At 40.0% G+C, this 14,733-nt stretch overlaps 1 protein-coding gene across 2 annotated transcripts in view; it reads right to left on the bottom strand.

Annotated features, from left to right (window-relative positions):
• Window positions 1-6,757, bottom strand: part of kcnn2 (potassium calcium-activated channel subfamily N member 2) — a gene marked incomplete at its 5' end in the record, with an annotated part of 36,970 nt that extends 30,213 nt beyond the window's left edge. Inside the window, 2 exons of one of the 2 annotated variants that reach the window (XM_079524640.1) lie at window positions 4,946-5,041; window positions 5,966-6,757. In XM_079524640.1, the coding sequence (XP_079380766.1) occupies window positions 4,946-5,041; window positions 5,966-6,757 (888 nt within the window). The remainder of the gene's footprint in view (window positions 1-4,945; window positions 5,042-5,965) is intronic. The other variant, XM_079524641.1, reaches the window with a different exon arrangement.
• Window positions 6,758-14,733: the final 7,976 nt, after the last annotated feature.

Below are 14,733 nucleotides of genomic sequence, written 5' to 3'. Positions count from 1 at the left end.
TCTCAACACTGGAGCACCCCAGGGATGTGTGCTGAGCCCTCTCCTCTACTCCCTGTACAGTACACGTATGACTGCACAGCCACACATGACTCCAACACCATCATAAAATACGCGGACGACACAACGAACAAGCCGAATCGGCTACGTGATTTTTTTTTTTCATTTTGATTATTGAAAATGTGTTAATGTTATTTGTATCATACTGTAACTGCACAGAGATAGAAACTATTTGTTTGCCTAATTCCAAAAAGTATCCACCATACTGTAGATAGAGAGACTGAGGGCTGTATTTTGCGTGTCTTAAGTACTAGGTCTTATTACTTAACTTAAGACCTGGAGGCGTATCAATGCCATTTGGCTATTCTGAGTGGCCAAAGAGCATTGACCACGCCTCCAGGTCTTAAGTTAAGTAATAAGACCTGGTACTTAAGACACGCAAAATACAGCCCTGAGTGAGGCTAACCTCCTAACCTTTCTACCATAGTAGGCTAGTTCCAGGCCCCCAGTTTGTGAGTGGTGCAACCACTCCTATAGACAGCTGTGTGTGTGTGGCTGTGTCCCTGGGCCTGTCCCTGTGTCCCTGGCTGTGTCCAAGCACGAAAATAGCTTTATAGCCTTTGTTCACCACCAAGTGTCACTGTTGCACAGCCTAACACACAGACACACACATGCCAGGGAGGGCTTGTACAGTACAGTACAGTACAGTACAGTACAGTACAGTACAGTACAGTACAGTACAGTACAGTACAGTACAGTACCACTCACTTCAGACGGGTCTGATTTTTTAACGCTTTATTCGATTGTTAACCCATTTTGGTGTTTTAAGCATTATGTTATACTTTAGCTATTGAAAAATAGCAGATCTAGATCTGCTAACGGTTTTAACTAAAATCTTTGCTTCTGGGGGGGTCTCTGGAACAACATATTTTCAGATGGGGGTCGGCGGCCAATTACAGATAATTTTTGGGGTCCTTGACATGAAATATTGACCACCACTGACATATAACATAGGGTTTTCCAGAAAACTGTCAGGATTTAAAAGACATTTTTTTCATTTCGACGTCAGGCCTAAATGGGTTAAAACTTGACCAATCCGAGTCAATTACCATCTAGTATAAATGTTTTTTTTTAATTAAAATGTTTATGCTACACTACAGGATAAAACTACATGATAAAACTACAGGATAAAACTACATGATAAAACTGCATGATAAAACTACAGGATAAAACTACATGATAAAACTACATGATAAAACTACAGGATAAAACTACATGATAAAACTACAGGATAAAACTACATGATAAAACTACATGGGATAAAACTACATGATAAAACTACAGGATAAAACTACAGGATAAAACTACAGGATAAAACTACATGATAAAACGACAGGATAAAACTACATGATAAAACTACAGGATAAAACTACATGGGATAAAACTACATGGGATAAAACTACATGATAAAACTACAGGATAAAACTACAGGATAAAACTACATGATAAAACGTTGAAAATGTTGAAATGTTGAAATCCTCCAAAACGAAAAAGTGTGACCAAAAAGTGTGACCAAAAAGCGTGACGAAAAAGCATGACCAAAAAAGTATGACAAAAAAGTGTCATAAAACTACAGGATAAAACTACATGGTAAAACTACACGTATGTTGGTCCATAGACATAGTATCTCTATGGGGCTTTCTGGAACAACATATTTTCAGATGGGGGTCGGCGGCCAATTACAGATAATTTTTGGGGTCCTTGACATGAAATATTGACCACCACTGACATATAAACATAGGGTTTTCCAGAAAACTGTCAGGATTTAAAAGACATTTTTTTCATTTCGACGTCAGGCCTAAATGGGTTAAAACTTGAGCAATCCGAGTCAATTACCATCTAGTATAAATGTTTTTTTTTAATTAAAATGTTTATGCTACACTACAGGATAAAACTACATGATAAAACTACATGATAAAACTACAGGATAAAACTACAGGATAAAACTACATGATAAAACTACAGGATAAAACTACATGATAAAACTACATGATAAAACTACAGGATAAAACTACAGGATAAAACTACAGGATAAAACTACATGATAAAACTACAGGATAAAACTACATGGGATAAAACTACATGATAAAACTACAGGATAAAACTACAGGATAAAACTACATGATAAAACGTTGAAAATGTTGAAATGTTGAAATCCTCCAAAACGAAAAAGTGTGACCAAAAAGCGTGACCAAAAGAGTATGACCAAAAAGTGTGATAAAACTACAGGATAAAACTACATGATAAAACTACACGTATGTTGGTCCATAGACATAGCATCTCTATGGGGCTAACATTTGGCAAAAATAGCAGAATTACAAGATCACAACGCGTAGCATTAGGACACATGTGAGCCTGTTGATCGGCTATTTCAGCGAAGATATAAAGTATAGAGTGAGAACAGGAGGCAGCCTATAGTATCGAGCCCTCTGGAATCCGGTTGGCGATCAACTAGGGTTTTAAGTGGTTAAGCTATTGATTGATATTGAAAAGATTGATTTACTGCATACATTTCAACTAGCCCACAGAAACTGAATGCACAGCAAATACGTTTGGCAATCTCTTATTCGAGAACTAACACTGCACAGGAGAATGTTTCGAAAGAACGGATGGACCGTTGAAATATGAATGGATGGAACACATTACAATAATCAATAATGTATTATATTATATTTCTGTTGAACTGTCAAGGTAATTGCGTAGTAGCACTATCTGTGAATAGTGCTGTTTACAATTAGTATAGAATTCAAATATAGGCTCTAAAGGATGACAGATGAAAAGATGGATATGCACTCAGCATGTATGCTACACATTCTATATCATATAAGCAGCTATGCCATTGGCTAAGGGCCTGAAAATACCTTGGTTATGGTTCAAAATGACCCTTGGTGCCTTTCTAGCATGTCGTAACCACATGAACCCTAACGTCCTTATACTGTATATTCTGGAGTGAACATTCTGTAATAATAGTAAATCATGCTTGTAGATACGTTAGTTTTGGCGAAGAGATGTATGCGCTAACTATAAGGCCCAAACCACACCAATGATTCGCCATGCAACTCTTTGCGAGTAGTTGTATGTAATTGCATGAAACCATTATCCCCAATGGCAGTTGCAAGGAGTTGCATTGGTGTGACATGTCCTTAAAACTGTTTTGTTGCAAGGAGTTGTGACTAGTTGCTTTGGTGTGGTTTGGGCCCTAACCACACCAAAGGGTCAAGACGGTTTTAGCGTTGTCCCTGCGGTGTGATATGTCTTGTTGCACGTTGACCCACGTTGACCCACGTTGACCCTAGTGATTCAACGCATGGAATTCAATTAAGGTTTTTCTTTAAAAGTTGTATGCCATCTGAATAGATATTTTAATGACAAACCTTTGAGTCTAAATATAACAGTAATGCTAATGAATATCACTGCTAACAGTACAAAAGATAAGGATATCTTGATATATGTCAACATTATATTTTCCGCACTTTACAACAGAGGCCAAGTCTATATGCCACAAACTTTCCTAATACTTTACAATCAACTGAATAAAAGGAATATAACGGTCTCTGTCCGACAGCTAGCTGGCTCAGAAAATTAAATATAATTTACAACACTTGAATTACTATTTCAATTACAAAGATCAACCATAACTTTATTCAAGCTTCAGAACCTAGATTATTTGGGGGAACTGTAGTTCCCTTCCATTTAATTCAATTCAGAATATTGCTAATTTTGACAACATTTACTGTTAAAAAGTAATGCAACAATGCTGTGACGCAAGGTCATATTAACATGAGTTTTGTGCTGGACTAGTTCAAGTTAGCTGACAGTCTACAATCAATCAATCCCGTGAAACACTGTAGACAATTCTGGAAACATTCTTGACATAAAGTTTTATGAAAAGTAAACTGTGCAAATGTGGTTCAAATGATGATGTGAACACCACAACTATACATAAAGTCTCACTATACAACAATGGACAAACATATCACATAGATTATGGGATGCCATACTGTGCAGGGTGTTTGAATGTATAGGCATATGATATTCATATAATGACAAGAGGTTGTCATTAAACCACAGGAAGAGTAGCCTACAAAATAAAATGCATTATATTTCTTCATTTTATGTCAATTTGCAATGAATCTGCTTAAGAAATAGCCATAGCCTATATTGTATTAAACTGCAAAACAGAACACAATAATTAACTTTGTTAAGTCAATTATATAGTAAGGCCAGCAAGACAATAGTAGAACAGGTCTAACCAACAAGTATTCCTGAACTGAAACCCATGCAGTGTTGGGAAAAGTACTCAGATTTTACAAGTAAAAGTCCGGAATTCAACATTTACTTGCGTAAAAGTACTGGCTTCAAACATGTATAGAAGTAAAATGTAACAAAAGTAAAAGTAGGCTACTCATTGTGGAAAATGTCCCATTTCAAGTTTTTAAATGTATAATAATCTTTTGAAAATAGCAGATCTACTTGTAGATTGGCTATTTTAAAATGGCCAAAACATATAGGGCTGAAGTGGTGTGATCAAAATCTGCAAACTAGTGACTAAAGTTTTCAAATAAATGTAGTGGAGTAAAAGTACAATATTTGAATCTGAGATGTGGAGTAGAAGTGAAAGTATTGGAAATTGGAAATACTCACGTATAAACTACACATGTAAACTTTACTTAAGTACAGTATACTTAAGTAAATGTTACTTTCCACCACTGCTTAAACCCACAATATAATACAGAGAGTATAAATCTGCAGGTCTGGTGAAATGTGCAGTAAGGCCTATCATACATAAATAGACACATCGGTTTTTTTTTCTGTTATACAGTATATGTACAGTATAAGGCAGACAGACTCTGCGTAAATAAGAAAAACAAATAAAATGACCCATTACCTGTATCTCTCTTGCATGGTATATGATGATCAGCCCAAGCAGAATGATTGTTGAGAGGCTGATCAGGCATTTGAGAGCTAAAGAATACAAGGACTCCTGGGGAAAGAATAAACACACTATAGCCATATACAAGACACAGATCATAACACAAATCCATATGCGCCTGCAGGCAATTCAAATATTGTTTGTATGATGACTCAATGTGGATATCCATTTCTATTTAGACGAATTCTGCAATTCGACACATTTTCTGTATAGGGTTGATTGTATTGCAGTTTTGCAGAATTACAGTACAATTTCAAGCACAACTCAATACAAAAACTGTTAACTGCGTGAGTGGTCAGTGGACGACAGTACGACACCATAAAGCATTACACTTGTTTACAAGAGGGTCCACCTTGTTCAATTCATCATAACATTTAGAGTACAAGTCAAGTGTACAAATATACACTTGACTTCTATATCCAAAAACAGGAAATCATCATGGTAAAAAGGGGGAAAAACATATACAGTGAGGGGGAAAAGGGGGGGGGGGATTCAGATTTTACGGGGGCCATGCAGTTTCAAATTGCTGCCGTCCGTAGATGCCCTTTGAGAGCGGTTTTGAAGGAGTCAAGGGATTCACATGTCTTAATGACAGTTGGTAGGGCGTTCCACATTCTGGTGGCATAGGTTCCCTATTCCTATTTGGGCCTGCTGGGCCTGCACGTGTGGGGGCGATTTCACTTACATGGTGGGACACTTATAACTCCGTCAGCCCGACTTCCATGACAGCACGCTCTTCAAACGCACTCTCACACAGAGAATATGTTGCATGCGCCTCAGACTTCATTTCTAATCTATCAGAAGTAGGCTATAATACAGTTATTAGGCCTATAAACGTAAATGGAACATTTGCACTATTATCAACCACTTTTACGAGAAGTTGTGGCTATTCGCTCTCGTCACATGCATGCCAGTAAATTAATTCTGACCTAGATGGAGCCGCACGGCACGGCTCTCATAGATTGAGTTACGCACCTTTCCATAGGCTCCCCAGGAGAGTTCGGTCTCTATAACCATAACAACGATCCCAAACATTCCAAAGATCAAAGCGTAGTCGCTGAGCCTCTTCCTTTTCTCAAACAAGGCCCTTCTGTGTCCGAGCTTCTCACCAATGTTCTGGTTCTTTTTCTTTGCCTTTTTCTCACTGCTGTGGCCGTGGCCACCCCCTCCGTCTCCCGATGCGTAAGGCATCAGTGTAGTGGAATTATTCTCAGGCTTAGACACTAGGGTGTCCGATGCGTCTGCGGCTGAGGCGGGCTGCAGCGGCTGGGACTCAGAATCAAACTCGTGTATGTTTCTGCGGGACGAGCTCAAGTTGCTCAGCGGCCGCATTACGCCGCCGTTGTATCTGCAGCTGCTCATGGCTATTTCATTGTAGGAGTTACTCTCCTTGTGGCTGCTGCTGCCCAGGCTGCCCCGCTGCTGCCGATTGTTGTGGCACTGCTGCTGCTGCTGAGGATGCTGCTGATGTTGCCTGGTTGAGCTACCATGACTGGAAGGCGTGAACTCGTACACGCTATACTGACAACCTTGCCTGGAAGACGTTACGGACGGGGTCCTCAAAGTTCCGACGGTGGTCGGCGACGTCCCGCGGAAGACGAGGCTTTTTCTGGCATCGCAGGTGGAGTTATTGCAGGTGCAGCATTGGTCGTGTTGCTGCTTACTGGCGAAGCGTTCCTCCTGCCCGCAGTAGTGCTGGTACTTACAGTGCTGCTGGAACTGCTGCTCTTGGAAGAAATCGTTCTGCAACTGCAATGGGGTTTCCATGTCAGTGCAGAAAGCAGCAGCGGTCGGGTACCACAGAGCACCCACCGAAGGGCGTTATGGTAGTTACGGGAGGATAGACACGGTGCACGAATAGACCCATTTCGGCTCCGGTAGGGAATGTAAAGTGATACCTCCGCGATTGGGCCAAGCGGGGTCCAAAACAACTGGCTTGACGTCACGACGAGCAGGTTGCAACCACAGAATGTGACGCCAAGCCCTCCTTTTAAAAAATAAATGAAACCAAATCACTGCCTAGGCAACTATATAGGCCAAAGCATGCACATTTCGGACACAAATGCAAACTTATATCACCCCGAATTCCCAAACAGAAATGATAATCAACAATTTGCCATAAAACACAAACAGAAAATGAACGTTGGAAGTAAGTTATACAATTTAATAAAGCTTCTTTAAAACTATAGTTTTCAATTTTCATTGAAAAAACCCCCCTGAGACATTCCTTTACTAGCCTACAATTTAGTTTTTGACTATAGGGCTGCATATAAGCAATTCGTGAGTTCTTTACAGTTTTGCTGCTTATTGATTGAATATAGGAAACACACGTAGCTGGCTGTCATTACTGATTTACAAGATGGTTATTTCATTCATATGCGCTGGCTCAGGCCAGGGCAACATTCATTGGCCACTGACCATGTGACTATATGCCTATAGTGCACATATATACGCGGTCTGCTCTGCAGCCACAGATTGATGTGAATGCTGGACTGGTGACTGGACTGGGCAACTGCTCGAAATTGAGCATCTGGGGAGCCATAAAACAGCCCCGAACGCAATCATCCACTATATAGTCCTGCATGCATTGCAGCAACAACATATTTAATCAGCGCTATTAACATATAACACTTCATGGCTTGACAGACTATATAGCCCCTTTTGTTATTATTTTAATCTCAACTATATCTGGGAATGTTAATCCACCAAGTAAATGTATTATGAAATAGAAAACACATGCCTTTGCCGCGGCGAGGTTCATATACTATATGCGAGCGGAGCTATCCATGGTGCTGAAAGTTACTTCATTCATCACTACCTCCCCTTTTAAAAAAAAGAAAATCTGCACAGGATCGCAATGCGCACTTGCCTCTGATAGGCGAAAGCCGCTCACCACGTGGTGCCTCCAACATTTGTAAGCGGAAGTTTCTGCGTTTAATTATTATTATTTATTACTGTTCTAATAACGCCAGCCCAGCCCCAAGCAGTTAAATGCACGCTTTGCTCCGAGCACGAGAAACGCAGTCGAAATCATGTTTCCTTCCTTACATTGCGAGACGGATTTAGTATGCTAGGGAAAAGGGATAATTTAAACCCTCTAGAAAACGTGTTGTCCTGTGGTAGTAGAATTCAATCCACTCACATAAATTACGTCCAGTGAAATGACACAAAAGCTCAAATTGAAAATGACTCGTGTCAAACCAGTAGAAATAGAATGCATTATAGGCCTACATAAAAAAAGCATATAGCCTTACCCATGTGTGAGTGCATGCATTCAATTTCCCATTAAAGATAGTAGGCCTATGAGCGAGGTTGATACAACTTGTACTTACAACTCAAAGCTACCAATAAATGCAATAATATGACATAATCATCCACTTTTTACATTTTCAACTTAAAAGTAATCTTTTAGTATAGCCTTAAATTAACCACCACGTGAACCCTATTCTGGGGGCCAACAACAGGCGAAGAGACGGGAAAAAGGTTCAACACGGTCTCGAGTCGTAAAATATTCTAATATTTTGAGATAGGATTTTTTGATTTTCACGCCATAGGCCTACGCGTTAATCAAGATTAAAACAAAAAAAAGTGTTAAATGCTTCACATTATGCACAATGAATTGAGAATATATGAAAGTTTCACTTTTTTACTTATATTTCGGAAGAAAATGAACTTTTACACAATATTCTAATTCGTTGAGATGGAGCTGTAGGCTATTCTAACCTTGTGAACGTCACAGCGTATTGCTCCCTCTAGAGGCTAAAAATGAACCTGGCATATTTTGAGCTTCTGCATAATATTGTTTTATCTATTTCCCACTGCCCCAAATACCGTCCTCTTCTTCTCCTCTATCCATTGTCCACACTTGCTAAACTACCCACATCCTTAATTTTACCCAGGTAGGAATAGCACAATATATATATAGGGCAAATGTATGTGCATTAACCACCAGTCATATAACACAGTATAGTTCTCAAACTGAGAGAACTAGAGGCCCTTAAGGAGGTCCCAAAACTGTTTAACCATGCACTTTTACCCTTTTTTTATTCTTTGGCTTTTCGCTCACAACAACGTGTTGCAATGTGACGTGAGCTTGCAGTACAGCCATTTTCAAAAAAACCTTGAAAAGTGTAACAGAAAATTTAGAATGCCAATCTTTTGAAAACGCTTCCTGTTCTTGGAGGCTTGAGCCATAGCTCTTTGACTGCAGCTGTCAATCCAACGACTGACTCCTCCCCCCATGGCCTGGACTCCTATATACACTATGTCAGCACAATCTGTTTTAGTGTTTACGTACATGGACATTCTCAACTTGACCAGTCAGCATAATCTTTCTTGTGGAGTCTATTATCTTTAGCATTATTTATGACCATTTAGAATAGTGGTTCTCAACCTGCCTCATGATTTGGGGGGTGCATGCATCCAGTTCAAATATGATTATTTTGGGGGGAGGGTCGCGGCCTGAAAAGGTTGAGAACCACTGATTTAGAATAGCATAAGTAAGCCATGCCGAGCCATGACGAGGCCCATAGGGCAGGAGCCTATCTCCTGTTTCTGTAGCGTGAGGCAGCTTGATGTACAAGTACACCCCCTGGACATGATGTACACATACACCCCCCGGATATGGCCTAATATGACTTACCCTAATACAACCCTTGATGTTGAGTGCCAAGCAGGGAGGCACTGGGCCAACGTTTTGGAGTCTTTGGTACTGTATGACCCAGCCGGGGAACGAAGCCCGACCTTCCATGCAGTCTCAGGGTGGACACTAACCACAAGGCCACTGAGCTGGTCCGACTATAGCATCTCTGGGTATAAAGAGGTGTTGAAGACAATTAACACCTCGTTGAGAGGTCTGCTGCGAACGGGCTGCCAGGATGTCTGATGCTGATGCTGTAATTCTGTTTCTCTGCTCGAATATTCCTCAACACATTGTCAACACTTCACCCTGACCAGATGGTAATATTCCTCAACACATTGTCAACACTTCACCCTGACCAGATGGTAATATTATCCATGAAAGAAAGATTTGAACAATTTAGAAAAAATGTGAACAACACATTATTATATTCTCTTATGACACTAAATATTTTCAGATTTGTTGGGTGCTTGACACGACAATGTTGAGATTTTTACCCCATGGAGACTTGAATTCATGGATATTTTTGTTGCATTCCTAAGCCAATAATTTGATGACTGGTGTTTCCAGTAGGAGACACAATTAAGGAGACCTTTTTTTGTCTCCTACCGGAACCGCTGCTGGTCGTCACATTTTTGGCTAAAAGTACAGAAACAAAAAAAATATCCATGAATATTCATGAAGTCTCCATTGGGGTGAGAAATAATCAATAGGAAAAAAAGTAATTTTGGGGATGAACGATCCCCTTAAGGTCAGGAGTCGGGACCATCCTTGACCTCAGCAACCTCTTCCTGAGAGTTCACAGTACTTCATCATTCCTCCTAATTCAGAGCCTCCCCACAATTACCACTTTAAAGAGAGCACGGTCTATAAACCATGCTACAGTCACTATTGATTATACATGATTTTTTTGCAAAGTCTTACATTACATAACATATTATATATATATATATACAGTAATATAGGCCGTCCCACGATGTACTGGCTGGTAACACTTAATCAAACCGATCGATTTAATCAATTATGACAAATAATTAATTTTCCAAAATATAAGAAAAAAAAGAAAAGCATCGATAGTTGCTGCCCTAGTAGGCTATATGTCCTCAATCTTATTTCAGTCAGTATAACATCATCAGCATAATTGTACACTGTAGCAATGGAAATACTTGTCCTTCTCCATGTGCTGTCTGACAATTTGCCAAATTGCAAATATTTAAACAAGATAGCCTTCAACAGATAATAAGCAATACATGTAAAGTACATACTGTCGGTCGATACTATGTCTTAAACGGTGGCTTTGCATATGAGGACCTACTCTATTGACACCTGACAGGTCAATGTTCCACTGAGTTAAATTACCTATGGATTTTGCTGAGTAAACTGTATGGACCATGTCTTCTAGGGTGCGTTCGTAAATAGCGCACTGAGCGCACTGTGCAATGCAAACTAATAGGGGAGTGCGCTCCGGTGCGGTATTTCCGAACGCGCCCTTAGTTTGTACTGTAGACCAGTGGTTTCCAAACGGTGTGCCTTAAAATGTGCTTTATGGGATTTCGTGACAACCACACATTCCATTTAATTAATTTGCTATATCAGGACTCTGCACAGTGCACACTCATTTACCAATACAGGGGCAATTTATATACACACAAAATATATATAACTACTACTACTACTACTACTTTAAACCTGGTGTCCCTATTTTGGGCCATTTATGATACTATAAATAAAGCAGTTTGTTGTCATTCTTGAGGGTGAAATGAGTCAGCTTTAAATACACACGGAAGCACACATACGTATCTATAAGGCAGTACACATCTCTTTGCACCAGAGCTATACCTTCTAAGGCATGTCTGCCAACTTTTCCTACTGAGGATACATTCTCTCACAAGTACGTCTTCTATGTGTCAGGAACTCTGACTACAATTAGCAGCATGAGAGGTTGATGTCAAGCTAGCAGCACATTTTATTTCGGAGGAATTATGGCATGATGGTGATGAATGCAGAACTTTCAACTTAAGTCTACCTGCAGCGTTCTCACATAATGTAGCAGTCAGGAAGCGAGGTGATATTGAAGAGCCTTTGGATGTGGTTAATTGGAGTAGTCAGCTGTAGGGTGGGGGTAAGGAACTGGGATGGGGACATTGTGCATGTGTGTTTGTTTAACTGTATGTAATGTAATGTAATGTAATGTTTTTTTTTTTGCTTGCTTTGTATTCATGGACATATCCTGATGTTTCTTGTTTGTGCTGCCATGTGGGTGTATGGAGAAAACAAAAAATGTCTTTGAAAATACTATATTGTAAAGAAAAATCAATAAACATATGTTTAAAAGAAAAATGTAGCAGTCGGGAGTAATTCCAGGACAGTCTAAGATTATTCAAGATGAATGCATCATCCACTAAGTGATTTGCTCTGTGGACAAACTGTAGGTGACCTTTAAGTGCACTCTACTATAGTGCCTTACACTCAAAGAGTGTTATTGTGAATGACGGGGCTTGACTTCATTGACATCTTCTGTGAATGTGACCTTATCCTTCCTGGAATGAGGAGTGATGGTTGACGTTTTGCAACAGTAAAAGTTGGCTACTTTGGTTGTTTTAAAGTGAGCACCAGGGCAAGTTGGCAACAAATGATGAATTAATTTATACTGTAGAACTGTGTCGCTCACTGAAAATAATGTTTTTCAGGTGAAAATCAGATTTTTGTGAATGACTCAGATGTATGATATGGTATGGTATGATGAAGTATAAATTACTAAAAAAGTAGCCATAAGGCTTCCACGTGCAGCTGAATATATAATCATACAGTACCTTCTCTTCTCCACTGACAAGAGGTCTGGGGGCAAATGCTGGTCACCGCATTGTTTGATGACTGTCAGGAGGGTGGAGGACAGGTGAAAGAGCACAGTCTGTTGTGGGCAGAATGTGGGGTGGGAAGCAGAAAATGTTGAGGATGGTGTCACAGCATCCTGACTGAGTGACTTCCATTACGATTTCGACTGATTGTCTTGCCTGTATAGTGTCAACCAGGTAACTGCAGGGAACTCAGATCAGCCAACGCAGGGAAGCTGGAGGTACCTTCACTAAAAACGCCGGGACAACGCTTCACACGTCCCAAACTCTTCTCCCTTCTGGCTCCAAAACTATGGAATGCACTTCCCATCACAGTCAGAACTGCAGCCTCACTCCCAATCTTCCGCCGTAGTCTGAAAACCCACCTCTTCAGACTCCACCATGGCCCGTAGCACTTGCCCTAGCCTAGCCCCTTAGATAGCACATTATGTAGACTTAGATAGTATTTTAAACAGACTTATAGCTTGTTACGTAGACAGCTCTAGAATTGCACTTCATGTAGTCATAGCACTTTATAGTACACATGTATAATATATTATATAGTATAGTATGCATAGTTTCAGATACTCCACTGTTACGTTCTTAGTTTACGCATGATTCATGATAACTACTTTTTATATATGTGATGTATGCCATGCTTTTGTTATTGCTTAATGTAAATCGCTCTGGATTAAGAGCGTCTGCTAAATGCCTAAATTGTAAATTGTAAATTGTTGGAACTTGAGAGTATACTGGTCCTGTTTTGTTATTTTTGGGGAGAACTGCACGTCATTTCTGGGGAGAATTGTAACCAAAAAAGGAACTTAGGTAACGCATGTCGACCGGTGGGTGCTTGGCTATAAAGAGGCTTCAGTTCAAAACGGTAGAGCCCGCACACCAAAGCATGTATAAGGTACAGACAGCGTTTCGACCTGTTGTCTCCTTCAGGTCATGTGAAAATGCACACCGGTTTACTTCCTTGTAGAATTGTAACCAGAACATGAACAGAAACCATCCCCCGGTTTACAATTACCAATGTGTAATCAGTCATGAATAATGAGGTGCCCAGTTAGCATTCAGTGAACAACATTTACAGCAGATGCATCTTGCCCTCCACAATGCTTCCTAAAATACAAGATTTATCCTGTACTGTGACTTGACAACCAAGGTGACTTTGCAGTGTTGTTGGGACAGGCAGTCATCCCTCTTGTGACACGTACTGCTCCCATGATGTTCCTTGAGTGTATGTGCCATATAAATCATTTCTTCTGTTTAAAATGTCGTTTCTGACCGTGCACCTGGTAAAATGATTAAAGTGAGTGAGACGAGATGGAGTCGTGCATGCTGCCTTCTATTCCATATAAATCATGCACATATAAAATGAAAAGGGCCTAAATTAATCGCTCTCCATCAATGATAAATCATAAAAGATGTTGATCAATGAATAAAGGTGAATAAAGTAAATAACTAGTTAATGTTACTATTGTGTGTCTCTGTGGTATTACCACACCAAACATTTATCCCAAAGCCACGAGTAGCTCTGGTCCATAGCTCTAATGCAGTTGCATTTAGAGCTATGTTACCGATGACTTCCAGGGCTCGCATAAATGCAGACCAGTTATTTACCAGTCTTTAGCGTAAATGAAAATAACGTTTTTGTTTCTTACCAAAACAAAGGCGGGTTGTGTCATTAGAAAGCCTACTTTCCTTAGTGGAAGCACTCTGAGCCCCCCACCACACGTATAAAAGGTACTTTTTGGCCAGAAATGGATTTTATTTCACCGGAGGAAAAACATTCTGTATGAGGGTTTTCTCTTGGCAATATCGGTAGAGGGCGCAGTGGAGTAACTATTATTAAGTATTTTTTTTCCCGGTCACTGTATGATACAGTACATACATATCATAAGACATACAGCAAATGAAAATACTTTAAGAAAAGGCGAGATCGTTTGATAGATCCCGATCCAAATCCTGTAATCCTGTATCCCTGATATACCCCAATCCAGAGGGTGTTTATAGCTGCCTCACTCTTGACATGTGAGCCATTTGTGCAGAGATGGAGATTTACTGAAGCAATCTTGTTTAAGAACCTCGCTCAAGGGCATGACAGCACTCCCCCACCTGTGAGTTTGACCTCCAGGTTACCAGTTTATTTCCCTGACCAGAATGATATATACTGCTGTTCTGCTGGTTCATTTGTTACTTGTCATTTGTAATACTGAAAAGGCTTGTATGGGAGGAGTTCACGCTCTATTCTGGGTTTGTATTTC

The sequence above is a fragment of the Electrona antarctica genome (genome assembly GCF_951216825.1).
Source record: "Electrona antarctica genome assembly, chromosome: 16".
NCBI lineage: Eukaryota > Metazoa > Chordata > Actinopteri > Myctophiformes > Myctophidae > Electrona > Electrona antarctica.
The sequence above is the reverse complement of the archived record's forward strand: the minus strand, read 5'-3'. Positions and strand labels throughout refer to the sequence as shown.